Raw genomic sequence first — 22726 nt, 5'->3', positions numbered from 1 at the left:
GTTCAAGTGAAAAACTTTGCCTCAACATACAAGGTGAAGAGTGATCTAGGGAGACCTGGAGAAATGCCTAGCACTTGGCAGACTGCCCTGCAGACTGATGCAAGGGTGAGGGGGCCACCTTGGCCAGATGCCTAGTTGTGCCTACCTCACCTTAATCTGTACTTTCCCACCAAGACCCTGCAGATGGATCTGGGGAGATGCTGGATCTCTCTGTTGCTCTTCCCAACATGGCAACACTGAAAGAGTCTCCTCTTCTGCTTTTCAGTATGAGTTTGGCTCTTTTAATGAGCTTTCCAAGAACATGGCCAAAGCTGCCTTGTTGGGGCACAGGCTGTGACTCCTGAGACCACTAACAACAGAGCTGGAGAGATGGCGGCCAAAACTGAAGGCCTGAGCTCAATGCCCCAATCCACTCAGGTGGCATACACAAGCCCACATGCATACGCGTACACTAACACACGAAGGTAAGTGTAAACAGAAATGCCACACTTACAGATTAGGGGAGGTTGCTGTGGTCGCAACATGTAACCTAGCAATACAGCAAGGCAACTTAGAAAACTAGTTTGGATCATGATTAAATTAAGTACCATGTCAACCCTAAGAAAAGTACAGTTTTTCATTTTTAGTCAATAAGCACTAAAAATAAAATTGATAGTGCTGGGCATAATGACATATGCCTGGAATCCTAGCACAAAGCAGCTAAGGCAGGAGGACTGCCATTAGTTTGAGGCCAGCCAGGTCTACATAGAGTTCCAGGACAGCTAGAGCTTTTGAGAGCTTGTCTCAAAAAAAAAAAAAAAAGCAATAAAGACGTCTTTTCCTAAGATGCATAAAGACACAAGCAGGAAGCTTGTTTGACCTTGATATACTTACCTTAGATTGGTCAAAGACTTGAAGTTTCTCACATTCTATTTCAGATTTTTTCCAAGGATTATTCCATCTTTGAGAAGCTTCTTTTTCTTTCTTCTTTAAAGCAACCTGTTCATCTGTAAATAATGTGGTTTTTTAAAAAAATGTAAAAAAACTGTAAAAAAAAAAAAGGAATCCTGTAAATGAATCATGACTGTCTTAAAGAAAACAAACTGAAACACAGAGTTAATCATAGTTGTCCGTTTGGGAGGAGATGCCTGACAAGGCGGAAAGGAACTCTGAAGGATATGGTGTAAAAGAAAATATTGAATCAGACCCAGACTCAAGTACTTTTATTTATTTATTTATTTTTAAGTACTTTCATTTTTATTACAGCTATCAGTAGCATGGAACAGTTTCTCAGTATACCATCATGCTAACAGCTGCTTGGCTCTACCTTCCTATATTGTTTTTACTAATAGACTTAAAAGGTATGAGGGCAAGCTTCAGGGTCCAGCTCTAGCTCAGCCACGTCCTACCTATGGCACAGGCAAGCTGCTACTGTGCCTGTCCCCTTTGGCGGCTTCTGTAAAGTGCAGCGATAGTACTGTTCCCTCAGTGTAGGGTCAGCACTACACTAGTCATTCCTCATTAAGGCTGGAAGCGAACTAGGAACTAAAGCTATAGGCTGGTGAGATGGCTCAGTGAATAAAGATGCTTGCCACAAGTCTGACAACTTAAATTCAATCCCAAGACCCACACAGTGGAAGAAGGAAGGAACTGACCCTTACAAATTGTTTCCGGACCCCCCACCCCCACCCCAGACGCCACACATAATTTTAATTTCAAGCTACAGGATTTATATAACAGAAACACACACATAGAAAAGGTTTAGGAGTGTTTGCAGGGCTTCAAAAGGATGCTAGTGGCACGTTGCTTTGGCACACACTGCACAGCACCAAAGACACAGGGCAATGGAAAACTCCGAAGCTGCTTAGGAGTTTGCAGAGAACTACAGATGTCAAATGTTATCAAACAAGACGATAGTACACTGAAAGGTAACGAAATAGTCCACAAGCCAACAAAAGTATTATAAAAGATCCAAAAATTACCTAGCTCTTTTCTCCACTGGGCTCTTTTTGCTTCCAACAAAGCTCTATCACGTTCCCTTTCCCCCAGGGTACTGAAGATGTCAGCTGGTCTCCATCCATTCTCTCTAAGGTAAAACACACACATGAAAACCCAGGAACCTCAGTATGCTTCTACGTGACTGATTGCATAAATATTAAGTGATAAGCTCTTAAATAGCTAAGTCTTCAAACATTTCACATGCACTGGACAAGCAAGCACATACTCTACAGACACCCCAGCCAAGTCTCCAGAAACTTCACATGCAATGGACAAGTAAGCACATACTCTACAGACACCCCAGGAACACACAATGTCACCTACATGGCAACACTCTGCTCGCACTGCTGAACCGCCTCTTGAGCTGCACTGAAGGTGTGCTCACGTTCACTTGGGTCAGGCGAAGCAGCCTCTGCTCTTTGCAGAACTCCTGTAACATTCGTCTCCTTTGGCTGACTAGGAATTTTGACTAAATGTAAACTATCTTGGCCTAGGAATAAAATGCATGTTTTAAAATCATGCCAGTTGTAATATTTATCCTAACATTCTACCAAACAGTTGTAAGGAAAGCCTTGACAGGCATGATGGCTCACACTTACAGCCCTCAGGTATGACTCAGGATGGTGGGGCAGGAGGATCACTCTGAATTTGAGGCCAGTCTGGACATCACACCAAGTCCTAGGCCAGCCTCAGATGCGGAGTGAGACCTTGCCTCAAAATAAACAAACAAGTGTGGAGACTTTAGGCCCAGCACTAAGGAAGCAGAGGCAGGACAATCTCTGTGATTGGCCTGGGCTACACAATGAGATCCTGTTTCAAACAACAACAAACTCTTAAAACAGTCCTTGAAGTATCTGAAAAACAAAACAAAACAAAACAAAACAAAAAAACAAACAACCTGTGGGCGTGATGGCATATACTGGCAATCTTGGCCCTCAGCAGGTAGAAGCAAGAGGATCAGGAGTTCAAGGCCAGCCTGGGCTATGTGGGAGCATTTCAAAAGCAAGACCCCAAAAGGCTAGAGTGTGGCTTGGTCGGCAGAGGGCCTGCCTTATAGAAACAGAACCCTAGGTTTGTGCCCCAGGACCATGTAGTGCATACCTATGGTCTCAAAGGCATTTGGGAGGTGAGGACAGGAAGATAGGGAGGAGGAGTTCAAGGCCAGCCTGAAAACAGCAGCAGCAGCAGCAGCAAGGTCACGTAACTTTTTGCTATGAGACAGAGTACTAGTAGACTGAGGCCAGCCTGCCCTACATGAGACTTTACCCTAAATAGACAAATAATCAAGAGAAAAGAGTAAAATTGGGGGCCCAAGATTAAAGAGCTGACTCGTGGCCACAGGCATACAACTTTTTACATCAAATAGAAAAGAAAGCACTGGGCAGTGGTGGCCTTTAATCCCAGCACTCAGGAGGCAGAGGAAGGTGGATGTCTAAGGTCAAGGCCAGCCTGGTCTACAGAGCGGGTTCCAGGACAGCCAAGGCTTGCCTACTATGCCCAATCAGCGTATTCCATCCCTAGCACGACATACACCAGCAGGTAGTGCCTACCTGTATCAGCACACAGGAGGTGGAGGCAGGAAGGCAGAAGTTCAGTTTTCAGCTACATACTGTTTGAAGCCAGCCTGGTTACATAAGGTCTACTTGACAAAACAAAAATCGCCATTCACTCTTACCAAAATAATTTATATTTATTAATATAAACTTATATAATTCATCATATAAATTTTTGCTTATGTAAGTTAAAATTACATCTAGTTTGTAATTATATAAATAACTATATTATTATATAAATCACAATAAAAAGAGAGGCTGGATGTGGCGTTGCACGCCTTTAATTCCAGCACTCAGGAGGCAGAGGCAGGTGGATCTCTGTGAGTTTGAGGCCAGCCTGGTCTACAAAGCCAGTTCAGGAAAGCCAAGGCTACACAGAGAAACCCTGTCTCAAGAAAGAGAGGGGGGGGGAGGAGAGAGAGACGCAAATGAAAATAGTTTAATAAAAACTCATGACCTTGTTTCCTTATTTACCTGTGGACAATTTCTGTGAACTGTGGTCTATGCGCCCCAGCTACCGTAACTACACCCAGGGTTCTAGAGAAGGCTCATACTCTAGCGTGATTCTAGGGTGTTGTGACTCCTCCTGAACATGTTATTTCTTTCAGAAAAGAGAGAGCACATAAAATGAAAGTTACCTCGGGGTTAAGTAAAATGTCTTAACTGTACTGATACTAACTCAAAGTATATCTAACAATGAGGTATAATTCTGAGCAACAATTCCAGCCTAAAAAAAGCACCTTCTTTTATTTTACAAATAGCACAGACTGGGAGATGAGTCCCCACTGTGAACATGTGGGAGCATACAGAGGTTACTGTGTGCGCCCTTCCCTGCTCATGGCCAATTTTACTGTCACCTCACTATACTCATTCAAATTTTGGCATTTTGAGTACTTTCATAGTCACCAATTCCTTAGCTCAAGGCTGAAACTAGGTTTCTAAAACATAACCTTGGTTGGTAAAACAGAAAGCCTACAGTATTTTACTATCTCTATGGATAATCTGACTTACATTGGTGAAAGAACATTTACAGTCCCTTAGGAAGACTGAAGGGACAGGAAGGACCAACAGCAGCCAGAGCAATGTATTTCTGTAACTCCTATCCTCACAGAAGGGTTTTCTTAACTCACTTCAAATGCTAGAGGCTTACTGTTTTAAACACTTGAACGCATTCTGTTTGTTTGTTTTCTTTTTGAAACGCGATCCCACTATGCAGCCCGTGCTTGCCTTCAGTTTGCAGTGCTCCTCCTGCCTCTGTCTGCTGAGTACAGGAACCCCAGGTTCGAAACCCGTATCTGCCTTAGATTAGTATTTTAACTGCTGAGCTATCTCTCCAGGACTCAAACCAGGTATCTTAAGATTACTTTGAGGCCTTGAACTCACAGCGATCCGCCTGCCTCTGCCTCCCTGAGTGCTAGGATTAAAGGCGTGCTCCACCACAGCCGGCTGAGCATTAATTTTAAAACATGGCAACACTATAAATCAGTTTTACATATTTTATGTGTAAGAAAAAGACTAAGCTGGGCCTGGTGGCGTACACTTGTGATCTCAGCACTCAGGGGGGTTGAGCAGGCAGATCACTGTGAGTTCGAGGCCAGCCTGGTCTACAAAGTGAGTCCAGGGGAAAAAAAAAATAGCCGGGCATGGTGGCGCACATCTTTAATCCCAGCACTTGGGAGGCAGAGGCAGGCGGATCGCTGTGAGTTCGAGGCCAGCCTGGTCTACAAAGCAAGTCCAGGACAGCCAGGGCGACACAGAGAAACCCTGTCTTGAAAAAAACCAAAAAAACAAAACAAAACAAAACAAAAAGTGAGTCCAGGACAGCCAAGGCCACACTGAGAAACCCTGTCTTGAAAAACAAAAGCAAACAAAAAAGACTAATGTGAACAATAACAATATTACTGCATTTTAAATCAGATTTTTAAGAGGCACAGTTACAAAAAAGCCAATGAATCTGAACTTCCAAAGCATATACTGGGAAAAATAACAGTCAACGAAGCGTAAGGAAGATCTTACTTGTCCTCTCCGCTTTCCCATGTTCAGTTAGGGACGCAGAGCCGCTGCCTGGGTTCACACTCAGCATCAAAATTTGTCGCAGCTGTTCTTGTGTTAGACACACCAAACTGCTGTCCATGTTTTCGGCTGTGGTGTGCTTTTTGCAAGGCTTCTGTTTGGCCACGAGACGAGTATCTGTGCTGTTTATAATCTTCTGTATGTTACAGGTTGTAGGCGAGATCGCCCTTTGGGAACGAAGACTGTCTTTTTCTGCATACTGCTTACATAAGTCCTTAGTGGGTGAAAACGTCGATCTACTTTTTTCAGGTTTTGCCTGCGAAGTGTCTGAAGTAAGTATCTTCTTTTGAAAAAGGTTTTCACTCCCAATGTAGGTATTTTGTGCTGATTTTAGAATGTGTCCAGTCTGTTTTGTTCTTAAAGGAGGACACTTTGCAATCTTGATCTTATTTCCCATCTGTTAAAACACAATTTTATTCTTTATGACGGTGCCTGAAAGAACCCTGACACAATCATTTTGTCTGGAGACACAGTACTGCTCTGTCGCCTAAGCTGGCCTTGTTCCTCCCATAGCCTCTGAGATTGCAGGTGTGAACCACTGCAGCCAGCTAACAATCACCATTCTTAAAATCTGTGATAGACCAGGCCTCTAAGCTTTTCATTTTGCTCAATTAGATACTACAGCCATAAGATGCTGTTCACCTTGGCAGACTTTCTCCTGAGAGAGTCAACAATGATAAATGATTTTAATTCCAGATAATAAAGAATACAAATAAGATTGTACGTTACAGGTCAATTCCATTCTACACCAGCTTTGAACTGTGTATCAGTAAGTTATGTAACTCCCGCTACCTGCTCTAGGTCACCAGTCGACTATCTTAGCTCCTGGCTCACCCTCTCTCCAATCCCGGCCGTGTTAATTACTGCTCTGTTCACAGCCACACAGGCCATCCACTTCCTCACTCTCTCCTCCATATGGCCTCACTCATCCCCACAGCGACCGTACGGTGGCCCTGTAAGGACCCACAACTGCAAGCTCTAGACAGACCATCCTCCTGTGTCCCGGCCCATTCCCTCCCACATCCAACTCCATGCACTGTTTCCCCGTGCTGGGATCCATCACGCGCCCATGCTGACACCTCCCCGCCTGCTCTCATTTCCCTTCTTAACATTTCTTTTTCATTCTTTATCCTGCAGCCCGTCTCATGTACTAATCAAATCCCAACTCTAGAAGAGTCCAATTCTCCACAGCCTGTAAATATAGTGGAGAAAGGACGGTAACTGGTTCTATTATACTCATAAGTGAGACTGTCCAACAGGCTACCCAGCAGCCCCACACACACCACGTCCATCACACGCACCACGTCCATGCGTTCCCTCACTGTTAGTAACTGCTGCTCCTTCACAAAAGCCCTCACATTTCCCTCATTCGATTCTTGGCAAGGGTTCTGCCTGCTTGTACGTATGCAGCATGTGTGCCTGGGGCCAGCAGTTAAACGCCACCATGTGGGTACTGGGAAGTGAACCCGGGTCCTCTGCAGGAGGACTATCAAGTGCTCTGAACTGCGGAGCCGTGTCTCCAGCTGGTAGATACCATCTGTCAAAGGCTGCTTGCTGTATTCTGGATGACCGCCCCCAGCATCGCTCCTTACTTCTCTGCCCCAGGGTAGCAGCTCTCACTTGACCTACGATCCCCTTTTCCACCCCTTGCTTCCCAGCCTACTCTCCCCACACCGTTTCACAGCATGTAACTCAGATCACGCGGTTATCCTTTAAGAGCCTCCCGCGGCCTCTCATGCTTGGAGCCAGAGCTGAACTTCTCACTGTAATCTCTCTTGCCTCTTCTGTCTCTACTGTCTATTTAGGTCTAACCTTATTTGTTTGTTTGTTTTACTGGGAGGAGCTACAGGAGAATTTGTGGGAGCTGTTTCTCTCCTTCCACCATATAGGCTCTGGGGATCAGACTTGGAGACAAGCACCTTTACCCCTGAACCAGTCCCTGACCTCATTTTCTATCTTAGTCGCCAGCCACGTGAGCTTCTTAACGTTCCTTGGCCTCGACAAGGCTGCGGCCCTAGGCAGTGTGTCTTGCTAGAACACTGTCACTTCAGACTCTACAAAGCTCCTTCCCTGCCAGCTTCCAACCACCGCTAGGGTCCTTCCCTGAGGCCCTGTTCCGCCCTCCTCTGGTACTTCCCACCCCTCCCCAGTGCTGCTGGGCTCCGTCCTGATCTTGCCTTCCCCCTCTTTTTTCTCCACAGCATCTTTGTTTTGTATTTATTTTCTTTTCTTAGTTCTGTCCATTCTGTACCATCCTAATATAGACTCCATAGAACAGACTTTGTTTCTTTTGCAAACCTCCCTATCCCCTGTACCTACAGCATGAGTGTAACAGGGCAGGTGATTAAAAAAAAAATTTTTTTTTTTATAAAAACATTTTGACTGAACATCCTTAACTACACCTCATGTGCCACTGAATTCATCCTAGCTTCCAAATTAGCTTCTTTTTCAAAAATACTCACATTTCTAGGACACCACTGTTTTATTTGAGATCAGTAGCCAAGGGATCATATTTGACTGTCTTCCTTCAGGGTCTCCCTAAGCGAATTAGCATATATATAGCACATGTTTTGAAATATATTCATATGATGACAAGTCTAAGTTCAGTTTTCATTACTAAATTACACCTTATCTATTTCATCTATCCTTCATTTAATCCATCAAACACCACTTGCTTTCTATGTGCACTATGAAAAGTGTGAGAAATGCAAGAAAATTATTAAGAAAAGATCCTTGCTGTCAGAGTGGAGCAGATGCCCCGAGAGCTCTCATCACCCAAACTTCCCTTCTCGTCCAACAAGCTGCAAACAGACAAGCATGCTGACCACGTGTTCAAGCTCCTCCTATACCACGTTCCAAAATACACCCCAGCTCCAGCCCCAAGAGTTCTTTATTACCTGTATCTCTTCACCTGTTTATTCCTAGCTTTAGGTTTTTTGTTCTAAAAATAATGTGTGTGTGTGTGTGTGTGTGTGTGTGTGTGTGTGTGTGTGTGCGCACGCGCACCTGAGTATATGTCTATGCACCACAGGCCACTTTCCGTGGAACTGGAGTCAGAGATGGCTGTGTGCTGCCATGTTGCAGAAGCAGTCGGGGCTCTTTGCCCCTGAGCCACCTCTCCAGCAGCTGGCTTCAGGTTTTGATAATACCAACATCTAGGGGCACCTTTTGCCCTTGCATCCCTGGATTATTTTCAATATAACTACCCAAATGACAGCTGACACATTAAAACATGTGCCATGTTAGATCAGAGAGAAGCTGGCATTCTTCTCATCTAATGGGTACTACCGTATTTCCCAGGAATGCCGCACTGTTGTACTGAAATAAGTTGCAAGATCCTCCACTATTTCAAGATAATTAAGAACGCCAGATTTTACCTTCTCATTTTTAGGCATAAATAAGTCATTTTAGAGCCAGTCGCACACACCTTTACCTCCAGCACTCACGAGGCAGAGGCAGGCGGATCTCTGTGAGTTTGAGGCCAGCCTGGTCTACATAGCAAGTTTCAGCATCATCTCAACCACACCAAACCAATCAAACAAACAAGTGCTTTAGTTTTTCAAAAGTTACTTTATCAAATTATCAACATATTGCACATGGCTCAACTCAGCTAGCACCTCAGCCCATCTCCAGCCACTGGACGGCTCCTTTCTCGCTGTCTTGACTCTTGAGCCTCCGCTGTCATGGTTGGGCACGTCAGCTCTCTAAACAGATCGTCTCATTCAACCTACTAAGTGTGGCGCACTCCAGTAACAGGCATTCAGAGTCATTTCTGGATGTTTCCTCCACCATGTAAGCTCCTTAGACTGCTGTGACTGACAAGTAACTGGCCATCCTGTAATGATAATCTGCCTTACACAGAGCTACCTGCTGTGATTTCCTCCAAAGAAAACTTAAGATTATAGCTACTTCCCTTATCAAAAAATCCTACACTGAGCTGAGCTTGGTAGTGCATGCCTGAAAACCCCAGCACTGGGAGGCTGAGGGAGGAAGACAATGGAGTTCTATGCTAGCCTGAGTTACACAGTGAAATTTCATCTAAAATAGTAGTAGTAGTAATAATAATAATAATAATAATAATAATAATAATAATAATAATAATAATAATAGGACTCTAGATGAGAGAAGCATGGGAGAATGGCAAAGTAGAAGGATCCAGAGGGCCCTAGAAACCTACAAGTAGAACATTATGATAGGCAGATTTGGACCCAGGGGTCCTGCTCAAACTAAGGCACCAGCCAAGGACAATACAAGCCGTAAAACTTTAAACCCCTACCCAGATCTAGCCAATGGTCAGAACATTCTCCACAGTAGAGTGGAGAGTGGGATATGACTTTCTCACATACTCTGGTGCCTCACCTTTGACCATGTCCCCTGGAGGGGGAGATCTGGTGGCACTCAGAGGAAGGACAGCAGGTTACCAAGAAGAGACTTGATACCCTATGAGCATATGCAGGGGGAGGTAATCCCCCTCAGGAACAGTCATAGGGGAGGGGAATAAGGGGAAAATGGGAGGGAGGGAAGAATGGGAGGATACAAGGGATGGGATAACCATTGAAATGTAACAAGAATAAATTAATAAAAAAAGGAAAATAATAATAATAATAATAATAATAATAATAATAATAATAATAATAATAATGGTGGTGCGTGTCGTTAGTGCCAGCACTTAAGGGAGGCAGAGGTAGGTGGATCTCTATAAGTTCGAGGCCAGCCTCTCTACCAAGAGAGCATCCAGGACAGCCAACACTACATAGAGAAATCCTGTCTTGAAAAAACAAACTAAAAACCCCAACTAACCAACCAACCAACCAAAAAAAGTCTTTAATGGATTCCCCTATAGTAAGTCACACCATTTTCTAGGACCTTGAGCATAAATTCAAACTCTCCTCCTAAGCTTCCTGTCCTACATGCCCTCAAAGTACACCATTTTTCACAAGCAACTTATTTCTCATAACTTGGCATTTCGTACTACTTCCTGTAAGCCTGGAATATACTTCCTACTTCTCTAACTAGTAACTAGCTCCCTCAGCTCTAAGCTTCTAATTACAGAGTTGCCATGTATGAGCTTGGTCTCCTACACGGGCAGAAGGTCCTCTCCCTTCTAGGGATCTCTAGCACCCATCGAACGTCCATTACAGCCACACCTGACCTGGCTCTTGTAGACAACAAGGGTGGATCTTACTGTTTCCCTTTCCTGAAGAAGACATATGAAGCCAGAGCAGAGGAGCTCCAGGCCACGCTGGAGGTTCACAGCTGCTGGACACAAACCTACCAAATGGAGTGAAACAACTAGGATTCTTTTGTCATATTCCTGTTGTTCCAGAGGCACTATGCAGAAAAGGGTCTTCTATAGTGTGCTGCTCTCCTACCAAGCTCACCAATACGTCTCACACTAAAAAGACAAAGTCCAGGTTAGAGAGATGACCCAGTGGTTAAAGTGCTGCCATGGAATTGTGAGGACCAGCCAAGGTACCCTAGCAAGGTACCCAGCATCTGGATGCTCAGAGCACACATAAATGCTGGGTACATGTCAAGGCCCATCTCTAATTCCAGCACTTAGAAAGCAGAGGCAGAAACTCCTTTGGAGAAGGAGTTGTCCTGGCAAGTTCTGGGTCCAGCTGAAAGGCCATACCTCAACAAACAGAACCAGTGAAAATATGCATTTTACATGTGGAAACAGGTAGGGTCAAAATCACTTGGCTTACCTTCACAGAAACTTTTGACTTATGCTCTACAAAAGAAAATAAAATTACTAAACTATAAACCCAAAACATATTAAGGCAGTGACAAAAGAAAATATTAAGTACTGATTAAGATGTTAGGATAAAAATATTATCCCGAAAGCATTAATCTTAAGCCCCACCCAAATATTCCAACTTTTACGATGTGGTGGTTCAAGTATTAACTCCCATCTCATCTTTATTTCAGTTATCTTTCCAAGGTATGACTATAAACAGATGGTACTGGGGAGAAGACCGAGGAACTATACTGAGTTAAAAACTAATAAGTAGTAGTAGTAGCAGCAGTAGTAGTAATAATAATAATAGACTTTAGCAGTGTGGTTATACTGTATAAATTTAACTTTCTCACATAACAGTGTGTTTACATGCAAAAGTACATAATTATCTGAACTCTACCCGCATTAGATTACACATGAACTATATTCTATGAGCCCATACTGACAATAGTGATCACTGTCACAATCTGATTTTATTTGGATAAATATCAATTTAAAGACATAAGGAAAACATTGTTTTGAAGTGTCATTCAACTATCTCTATTGCAAGCAAAACATCTGCTAAGCTACTACATATTCTACATGCAAACTTAAAACACTTTAGACTTCCAATAACTCATCATACCGTATGGAGACAGAATCAGCTTGGGTTTTCCATCCAATAATTCAGTTTCAAGCTTTAAGCCATCTCTGCAATATAAAAGAAAATTATTTCGACAATTTTAATTAGACAATTTTGAACTAAATAGCAACCAGAAATATTTATACGAACCTTAAAATCTATGCCTTTGAATGTGTGTGTCTGTGTGTGTGTGTGACCATCAAAGAAGGGTGTTTTTTTGTTTAAGTCATATAGCCCAGGCTGCCCTCCAATTCTCTATGTAGGCCAGGCTGGCTTTGAATTCCTGATCCTCCTGCCTGAACCTCCCTCAAAGTATAGTCTTTACATGACAAAAACACCAGCATTAAAAAAAAAACAAAAAACAAAACAGCAAAACTTATGTTGTCTATTAAAGTCATCAAAACTCTACTAATGGGATTCCAAAATATTTCATTGTTTTAAGGGGGTGAGGGTGGGGTGGGGTGGGGTTATGGATCAATGAACAGCAAAGTAATGAAGACAATGTTAAAAAGAAAACATTAAGCCAAGAAATTAAAAGGGCGAGCAGATAGACTCTCTAGCAAAGCAAAAACCCAGTGTTGCTTCGGTAGAGGAAATCAAAGTGCCTCCGTTTGTTAAAGGAAACAACCTGTGAGAAATAGGTTGTTAAAGGCTTCCCGGTTGCGGGGATTACAAACAGTTTTACGTTACAAGGCAACATCTTCAATGAAACTGAAGTTGCTAAGTCCCTAGTCAATGGCCCCGTAAGCTCACAGGACGGGCTGCCTCATTTATTTCCAAACTCCCGGATGAGAACCTAACACTCAGCTGCTGGATGCGTGGTTAAGTCTAGGTTTGGTGGCTGGTCTTCTTCCAAAACTGAACTTTTGAAATGAAGACCGCACCCCACACTCGGTCAAGCCCCAGCTCAGGATGCTCAGCTCGGTGCGGAGCAGCTGTAGCGACTCAGTGTCTCGCCCTCTGGGACTCCGTGTTTGAACCCCGCCCGCCGCCACGCGCCCGCCGAAGGTCAGCCCCGCACCCCAGGAAGTCCCGGCCAGCTTACCCCAGGTTCATGGCCCCGCCGGCCACCCGCAGCTCGCTCAGGCCACTTGTGTACCCAGGTTGCCGCCGCTGCTCAACAAACGCTGCGCCGATTGGATGCCGGGGGCCAGCCGAACCAATCAGAGTGGCGCATGCTGGCGGGTGCATTTGGCTAATGTCTATATCCCCAGACTGTGAGCCTTTGGGGGGCGTCTGTCATTTCCCCAGGGTCACCGCTAGCGTCATGGAGCCGCCTAGGCGCAGGTGGAGGTTTCCGAATAGGCAGAGGCAACAGATGTAACCATCCTAGCTCATATTTGGTGGAGAGATTTATTTTAGCCCAGAAAAGTTGAGGGACTAGGGACGCCTAGGGTACATAAGTATGTGTCGCTTCCCATGACCCGCATCATTGATGCCTTACATACTGAAGTTCTTTAAATACTGCAGCAACAATCACAATGTAGACCGTACCTGTCATTAGCAGTGCTTTCTCAGGGGCACGAAGAGGCTTTGCCTGGGTCATTGACCACTAAAAAACAACATATCTAATGTGTGAATAACCCCTGTTGATGCTTTAAGACTCAATCAAATTGTCATTTGTGGCTCTTCCAGAGGTGCCGAGTTCGTATCCCAGCACCCAAATCAGGTGTGTAAGCTACCTGTAGCTATGTCAATCCCTGGTACCAGAAGTTTGGGGGCGTGTGCTAGCACACACAGCTTTAAAAATAAAACAAAATAAAAAATTCTGAGTTCGAGGCCAGCCTGGTCTGCAGATTGAGTAGCAGAAAAGCTAGGACTATACAGAAAAACCCTTTCTCAAAACCACCACCACCCCAAAATTCATACATACATACATACATACATACATACATACATACATACATACAAATAAATGTCACTTCCTCAAGGAAACTGATGGGGGTAAGAATAACTAGGCAACGTCTACCTCCTCTGAGGATCTCAACAACAAAACAAGGTCATTAGCGTTACCTACAGTGCTATGGGTGAGGGGTTTCAGGCCGGAGCTTGGGTAATGTGTAACCCAAAAGTAACGACACCAGAAGGTCTACACCCAACAAGGGTGATTACTTCCCAATGGCTGTGCTTACCCTTGTCTCCCTGGAGCCTACGGGTGTAATTACAGATGCACTGCATATAATTGGCTGAGAGGGGCACCTGGATACTCAGGCAAGGTTCCCTCAACTTCCCTTACCCACTCTTTCTATGAGGGAGGGCTATCTCATGCAAACAGGGCCATCTAAACATCCTGAAGATGACGGTAGTCAGGCTTGGAGGACAGTCCTGTGCAGCAGATGCCCTCCTGGAAGATCAGGGGACTTCGCTACCACGTCACACAAGCATTTGGGACCCTGTACCAAAGGGAGCAGCAGAAAAACAGCTGGTGTCGTGGAAACGTCTGTAACCACAGCTGGAGCCACTTAGGAGGTGGAGGTAGGCAGTCGGCCACAGTTTGAGGCCAGCCTGAACTACACAGGGCAATCAATCTTTCTTTAGAAAACCAAACAACAGCCAGTCATGGAAACATGCACCTGGAGTGCCAGCACTCGGGAGTCTAAGACAGAAGACTAAAGAGTTCAAGGCCACCCTCTCCTACACGAGACTCTGTTTCAAAAATGGACCTAGAGAAAAAGAAACAAACAAATAGAAAATGAAACAACAAATAAAGGAAGGAAGCCTGAAAGGAGAGTACATTTATACATTTGACTATTTTGTTTTCTTTTAGCTGTTTGTGGTGGCACACGTCTTTAACTCCAGCACTCAGGAGGCTAAGGCAGGGGAATTCTGTGAGATCAAGGCCACTATAGTGTAAATAGTAAATTCCAGGTCAGCAAGAGCTACATATTAAGCAGCTTTCTTAAAAACAAGACAAAACAAAACACATAAAAGGATACTTTTAAACTTAAGTTTTTTAAAAGGGCTAAAATCAGCAGGTGAGGAGTAATTATTTTCTGGGAGGTGAAGTGGTATGAATTTGAAAGTGTTACGTCTTTCTTTGAGTTTGTGTGGTATGTATTCATGCAAGGTATGTGTTTCCATGTGTGCTCAAGTGGGTACACAAGTGTGAGACCAGAGGTTGTAGAGTGTTTTGTTTGGTTTTGCTTTTCTGATTTACCTTCACATTGTATGTTGATGCAGAGTCTCTCACTTGGAGCCAGAATTTGCTAACTCAGCTAGTCTATCTAGCCGGCTCAACCTCGCCTATCTCTGCTGTGGGGGGGGGGGGGGGTGTCAACCTCGCCTATCTCTGCTGTGTGTGTGGGGGGGGGGTCTCTGCAAACACCAGCAGAGAGTGTCGATTTGCAAGAGGCAAGAAGGAAGTCCAGTTCAACATGACTCAGCAGCTGGTGTTGGTTCAAACTTCAACAGTCTGACACTGGGAGGTTTATTTCAGACCTATTTAAGCACAGCACGATTTTGGGGAGAAAAGTTTACTGGTGATAAATAACCGTCCAGTGTGTACAACAAAGCCTAAGACACAATTTCACCAAAAGTCTAGTAAAGTCTAGTAAAGTAACATCTTCCGTAAGGATCCGTTCTATGGATCAACTAGAGAAGCAGGCTCGAGGTAAACAGTGCTCACAAAGGTCTGGGGGGCGGTGGATAGCAATATGGACGGACTGGGATAAACATAAGAATTTTGGGGAGCTGATGTAGCCTGGTCATACAGGTAACATAACACAGAAGTCACCAATCTATTAAGCACATCCATTTTCAGCTTTCTGGCAGAACACAGGTTACACACCTCTCCTTTTGAAGGGACAGCCATGTGTGTTTAACATTCCTGTTTCCCTGGTGCTTGTCTCTGAGCACAAGGATCCTGTGCCTCCTACACTCTGCAATGTCTAGCATAAGAGTACTGGTGGAGACACCGTAACCACACATATGAATGTGAACTCCAGCCCTAACGCTTAGGCGGCAATCACTTTCCCTGCTGAATATCTTTCCAGCCCACTGAGAATATTGTTTTGGGAAAAAAATAAAAGCCAATCAAGAACTGCACATTATATGGCAAGCCCTTTTCCTTTTGTCTTCTCTTTACCTCCTTTCTTTCTTTCTTTTGTATTTTTTTTAAAGATTTATCTATTTATATGTGTGAGTATTTCACTTGCATGGATGTGTGCGCTGTGTGTACCTGCTGCCTATAGAGATCAGAAGAAGGTGTCAGATCCCCTGGGACTGAAGTTTCAGGTGGCTGTGAGCCTCCATGTAAAGTGGGAAATGTACCCTGATCCACTGCAAGAACAACAGGACTCTTAACCACTGACCCATCTCTCCAGCCCCTAATTTATTTATTTTTTTTGTTTGTTTGTTTTTGTTTTTGTTTTTTGATACAGGCTTTCTCTCTGTAGCCCTGGCTGTCCTGGACTCACTTTGTAGACCAGGCTGGCCTCGAACTCACACCTATCCGCCTGCCTCTGCCTCCCGAGCGCTTTCTTATTATTTTTTAATGGGTATGGGTGTTTTATCCCTATGTATGTCTGTGTACCACATGCATGACTAGTGCCAGCAGAGGTCAAAAGAGGGTGTTAGAATCCAGCTTGGTGCTAAGAATTGGATCTGGGACCTGTAGAAGAATAGCCAGTGCTAGTAACCAACAATCCATCTCTCTCTCCAGCTCCACTTCTTCACCTCCTTTATCTCTCCCTCTCCAGGAAAGTAAGAGGAAGTACGTGTTATTAAACACTTGACAAACCTTTAAGTTTAAAATAAAATTTATTTTTTTAGTATATAGTAAAAAGTTGCATGGTAACCGTTGTCAAGCATTGTCAGTGGGTGGCAGTGTTGTGAGACTATCATCCGAAATTCCTCACCACTCCAGACAGTTCTGAAGTAATGTTTCTCTCTTCTCCAAATTCATAGAGACTTCTAATTTCATATCTGTCAGGGGTGTTTTGGTTTGGTTTTTGTTTTTATTTTGTTTGGTTTGGTTTTGGTTTTTCTAGACAGGGTTTCTCTGTGTAGTCTTGGCTGTCCTGGACTCACTTTGTAGACCAGGTTGGTCTCAAACTCAGAGATCCACCTGTCTCTGCCTCCCCAGTGCTGGGATTACAGGTGTGCACCACCACACCCAGCTATATCTGTCAGTCTGAACGTGTCTACCCTTGATATTTTGTATAAGTACAATCATACAATATTTGTTCTTTTGTGTCTGGCTTCGCTCATTAACATGATTGTTTAGTTTCAGATATCCCTTGATCCCTACTTGCTACAGTGTGTGGCCCTACCTGCTATAGGATGTGGCCCTACCTGCTACAGGGTGTGGCTAGCATACTCCACCCCCTACTGAGAACTCTCCAGCCCAGGGACAGGGTTTCCCCCACCACTCTGGCTCTACCCACCCCAATGAAAACTCAGGAACCAGATACTGGGGTGAAAACTAACTAGTTCAGAGAGGCAGAGAAAGAACCCAGCTAACCTTCCTACTTAGGTGACATCCCAGAAGGGAAAAGCTTTTCCTATTCATCATATATCCCATAAAGAAAAGGCCCTTTCTCCTTCTTCACACTGTCTTATATACCCTTTTAAACTAAATGTCCTTCCTTTCTACTTCCTGTGCATCTATCTGTCTTCCTCTCCCTCTGGTTTTTATTTTTTCCCTATGTTCACTCCCTGTCAGTTGGTTGCTTACCCCTACAACTTGACCTAGGGTTAACTTTATTTAATCTTGTTTAGAGAAAGCTTTTGGATTAAAGGTGTGTGCTGGGGCTAAACCACACCTCAACCACCTGTTTATAATAATCAGAAAGCTCTTGGTTAAAGGTGTGTGCTAGGGCTGAGCCACACCACAACAAGAAACATGTTTTTCCAGTTCACAATCTCAGGGTTCACAATGGCATTAAATATCCTGCAGCATTCCTGTCCCTGTGACTTCCTCATCATGATGGAATGTATCCCTCAAACTGTGAGCCAAAATAAGCCCTTCCATCTTTAAATTGTCTTTATTGAGTATTCCATTGCAGCAATGAAAAAAAGTAATGCAGTGATAGCACGTCTGTTAGTGCACACACGGCCCTGGCTTTGATAACAGCCCTACAATACACAAAACAACGCTTTTTACCTTCTAAGCTTCCTGTGAAAGAGGAACTAAAAAGTTCTTAGAAGTAACATTATTTAGCTGCCCATGCATCTTTCTGTTCTGTCCTGGTTTTTGTTTTTTGTTTTTGTTTTTGTTTTCCCTTCAGAAACATGCTGGACATCTTTGTTATTTGGGTGCAAGGGCAGTTTAGAGATTCCACAAGCACAACTTTCATATAAGTAACTACATGGACAGTCATGTGGACAGTAATCTTGCTACAGAGTGTTTCTGGGGGTTATTAGCTCATGCCAAACACTTCTATAGCTTGTAAAAGCCTCTGGGGTCACAATTGCGAGTCCTTTACAGATAAAGAGAAAAGCATGACCTTGGAGTTCTATTTCATTGGGAGTCAAGTGTGATGTAGGAAGGCACTGGAAAGTGCCTGAGTTCAGACTCCATTTCTGCTGCTGCCCAGTTATGTGAACTTGGTAGGTTACCTTCTCTGCTCCAGTTTGTTCTTTACTATACTAGACATGAATACTAGTGCCCCTTTCAGAAGGTTATGTGAAGATTAAATAAGCTTAATATACAAAAAAATCCTTAAAATGGCACTGTGTGTGTATATGTGTGCGATAATCATCATTACTACTATGACTACTCCTGTTTTATCAAAGATGTATTGTGTAAGTCCTATAATTTACACATTTTTAGATCATTTGAATTTTTTTTCCTCATTAAAAGAAGAATACCAGTATGAGCTGGAGAGATGGCTCACCAGTTAAGAGTGTTTGCTGCTACTGCCGAAGAACTGGGTTCAGATCCCAGCACCCATATCACAACCATCTGTAACTCCATTCCAGGGCATATGACACCCTCTTCTGGCCTTCTTGGTCACTGCACACACATTGTGCAATACACAAATGTGGATATATACTCATACACATAAAAAAATACAACTAAATATGTCTTTAATTTTTATTTATTTATTCATTTTATTAATTCATTCATTTTACATCTCAATAGTTATCCCATCCCTTGTATCCTTCCATTCCTCCCTCCCTCCCATGTCTTAACGATATACAAATATAATCATTTGAGAATTTTTGGTAAAGGTAAACACTCCTTTTAGTTCCACTTTAAAAAAAAACAAACATATTTGTGACTTCAGAAAGTTCCCTTGTCCCTCTTTTTATCAACCCCTGCAGGTAACTATTCTGATTTCTATCAACATAGACTACCTTAGACTGTGCTATAGCATCATTTCAATGAGCTCATGTAGGGTATAAGCTTTTGAGCCAGGACTTTTATCTAACCCAATAGTTGTGACTTCATTGTGTGTGAGTAAAGTACCATTTCAACAGTCTATCAGACAAAGAGAGCCATCTGTCTCTCTCTTTAGAATATTTTTGCTCCTTCCAACAGTTATCCTTTCCACTGGCATCCGTAAGGATGTTAACTTGGCCTCTATGGTGGTTTGAAGGAAAATGGGACCCCTAGGCGCATAGAGAGTGGCACTATTAGGAGGTGTGGCCTCATTGGAGGAAGTGTGTCATTGTGGGTGGGCTTTGAGGTCTCGGATGTTCAAGGCAGGCCCAGTGTAGCATTGTCTCTCCCTGCTGCCCGTGGATCTAGATGTAGAATTCTTAGCACTTGGTTTGCCATGATAACAATAGATTGAACCTGTGAAAATGTAAACCAGTCCTAATAACTGCTTTCCTTTATAAGAGTTTATGTGGCCATGGTGTCTCTTCACAGCAATAGAAACCCTAACTAAAAATAGCCTCTGTGGCTTTCTTTCTAGGATTTTTGACAGACTCAACTTTATATTATACAATAAATAATTAAGACTCAGTCTTGGAGAGCTGCATTTGAGAATGGAAAGAGAATGTGGTCAAAATTAGCATATGTGCTGGCTAGTTTTCTCAACTTGACACAAGCTATAGTCATCTGAAAGGAGGGAGTCTCAACTGAAAAAATGCCTCTACAAGATCAGGCTGTAGGTAAGCATTTTTCTTTTTTCTTTTTCTTTCTTCTTTTGGTTTTTCGAGACAGGGTTTCTCTGTGTAGCCTTGACTGTCTTGGACTCTCTTTGTTGACCAGGCTGGCCTTGACCTCACAGTGATCTGCCTGCCTCTGCCTCCCAAATGCTGGCCTTAAAGATGTGCGGCGCCGCCGCCGCCACTACCACCACTGCCGCCGCCCCCCACCCCCCACCCCCACTCCCTGGCAGCATTTTTCTTAATCAATAATTAATAGGAGACAGTCCAGCCCGTTGTGAGTGCTCCACTCCTGGGTCGGTGGTCTTGGGTTCTATAAGAAAGCAGACTGAGCAAGCCATGAGGAGCAAGGTGTTACTCCAAAGTAGATTCTGCATCAGCTTCTTCCTCAGATTCCCACCATACTGTTTTGGATGATGAATTGTAGCATAGAACTATAAGCAAAATAAACCCTCTCTTCCCCAAGTCGCTTTTGGTCACAGTGTTTCCTCCCATCAGTGGAAATCCCAAGTAAGACAGCATATACCATAAATCAGACTAGAAACTCCTCCCCACCAAGGCTGATGTTGGACAGAGCAGGAGCAGAAAAAGAAAAACCATCCACTTCGCAGATAATGTGTAAAGGTCCCAATTTCCCCAAATTTAGGTGCCACTGAGATTCTAATTTTCCTCCTAGCTCTGGCCCTCTTCCTTCCTTGGAAGTGCCCTCTTTCTTAGAAGACTGTTTCTTTATCTACCAACACCTGTGTGCCCCTGTCCAATTTCTCGTTCTGTGATACAAGACCCTGCAAAGTCCACGGGTGCCAACTGGACTCCATTGTCGCCCCTGCAACACTGGGTCTATGGTTCTGTGCTTTCTGAAGCTTTGTTTGGAACTGTTCAAAACCCTTCCCTCGTTGGTGTGCTGGTGAACACCTTGTAATTGCTGTAAATCTGGTGTCAGTCTGGTGACCACATTAAAACAAAACAAAACAAAACAGAAAAACAGAGCTGTCACCTCAAGAGAGAGAAGAGATAGTTAATTCTGGAGTCAGATATGAGTGACCATGGCCTGGGAACAGAATTTCATGTTTCATTGTGGTAATTGTTTCTTGATGTTTTATAGTACAGAAAAAAGAAAGTTATAAATCAAAACTTTTCAAGTACATTGGTGGGCACAGTAGATAGGCAGTGTAAGAAAAGCTAGGAAGTCGCTGCTATTGGCTACAGATGCTATCTGATGACATTCTTAGCTTTTCGGTTGGTAGGAGGTAGTGATCTGCTAAGTTACCTTTCAAAGATTTCACCTGATAGTCACAAGGATATTAAGTTGGGCAGTGAATAGATATTAAGTAGGCTAAAGATAGTCCAACAGAGGCTGGAGAGATGGCTCAGTGTTTAAGAGCACTTACTGCTCTCCCAGAGGACCCAGGTTTGAGTCCCGTCATCCACATGGCAGCTCCCAACTGTCTTTAACTGTAATCCCAAGAGATCTGATGCCTTTTTGTGAGAGGCAGGGACACACATGTGCACACAGACATAAATGAAGGCAGACCATTCATACACATAAAAAGTAATAAGAAAAAGAAAGAAAAGATAACCCAAAAGAAGGGGGGAAAGAGAGAAATGTCTCAGCAGGTATGAGCATTTTTTATTTCTACAGAAGACCTGGGATGTTTCCCAGCATCCATATGGTGGCTCATACCCATCTGTAACTAATCCAGTTCTAGGGGCCCCAGTGCCCTCTTCAGGCATGCAAGTGGTACACAAACCTATGCAGGCAAAACACTTATACACAATAAAATAAAATAAATAAATTTAGGGGAAGCAAACAAACAAACAAAAAAGCCAAGATAAACTGTTATTAGTTCCTCGACTTGCAACATTCCAACCTCTTTATGATTGTTAAAGTTCTAACCTGTCAACCAATCTATATAGAAGGTTCAAAGTAAGCTTGGGAACTCAAGTCTGGGAACTTGAGTCCACACTGGTCTAAGTAGCGATGAGACCCAATAACCAAACAACCAAAGATCCCCCAGAAGCCCACAGCTGGGAAAGCCTGCAGCTGTATCTGTGGAGTCCTCTTCGCCTCCTTACCTGGAAGCAGTGTTAGGAATTCATTTGTGAGCACAGCTTCACAAAATAAGTTAATTAGATTCCTCTCTGTCTGCAGGACCAGACAGTAGAAACCAAAGGAGATATGCATTCTGTGAAAGCAAAGTTAAATTACGTAAATTGTTCGGGTGTGAAGAGGTGCAGGTATTAATTGGGACATTCTGACAATTGGCTCCAGAAATATGCAAATGGGGGGGACTGGGGGCAGTAGTCAGTACATTAACCCTTCTGACCTTAGTTTCTTCTAATGAACGATTAAGAGAGCCGTCTGAAGCTGGCTGAAACTGTGCTCAGCTTGTCCTCACACTGCCTCCACCCCTGGTCTCCACTCTGAGGCCAGCAGGGTTTTCAAAATGCAAGTCTCTTTATATTTTCTACCACTTAAAATCCCTCAGAGAGGGGAACTGCCTCACGTTGTTAGACTGTGCACACACATACAAACAGCAACGGCAAACTATAGCCAGCATCAGGATAGCTTTAAAGGTTAGGCTCTCTAAGCAAGAAGACAGCAATGGGAGATGAAGAGGCGGGGCCAAGCTCCCATCATCCCCTTTGAGGACCACCCCCATCCAAAGCCATAACTTCCAGCAGCCCCTAATAGCACTACAG

General features: G+C 43.7%; 1 protein-coding gene across 3 annotated transcripts in view; it reads right to left on the bottom strand.

The window, feature by feature from the left end:
• CCDC66 (coiled-coil domain containing 66) overlaps positions 1-13088 on the bottom strand; it is a 32067-nt gene extending 18979 nt beyond the window's left edge. The window contains exons 1-7 of one of the 3 annotated variants that reach the window (XM_084794849.1): positions 13011-13088; positions 11969-12033; positions 11312-11337; positions 5547-6000; positions 2302-2467; positions 1962-2065; positions 874-986 (exon numbers count right to left, since the gene is read on the bottom strand). In XM_084794849.1, coding sequence (XP_084650975.1) covers positions 874-986; positions 1962-2065; positions 2302-2467; positions 5547-6000; positions 11312-11337; positions 11969-12033; positions 13011-13021 — 939 coding nt within the window. In that variant the 5' untranslated portion in view covers positions 13022-13088. Of the gene's footprint in view, positions 1-873; positions 987-1961; positions 2066-2301; positions 2468-5546; positions 6001-11311; positions 11338-11968; positions 12034-13010 lie in introns of those variants that run through there. The other 2 variants (XM_084794847.1, XM_084794848.1) reach the window with 2 other exon arrangements.
• Positions 13089-22726: the final 9638 nt, after the last annotated feature.

This window comes from Acomys minous, assembly GCF_964271855.1.
Source record: "Acomys minous genome assembly, chromosome: 9".
Classification (NCBI taxonomy): domain Eukaryota; kingdom Metazoa; phylum Chordata; class Mammalia; order Rodentia; family Muridae; genus Acomys; species Acomys minous.
Note: the sequence above shows the minus strand (reverse complement) of the source record. Positions and strands in the feature narration are given on the sequence as shown.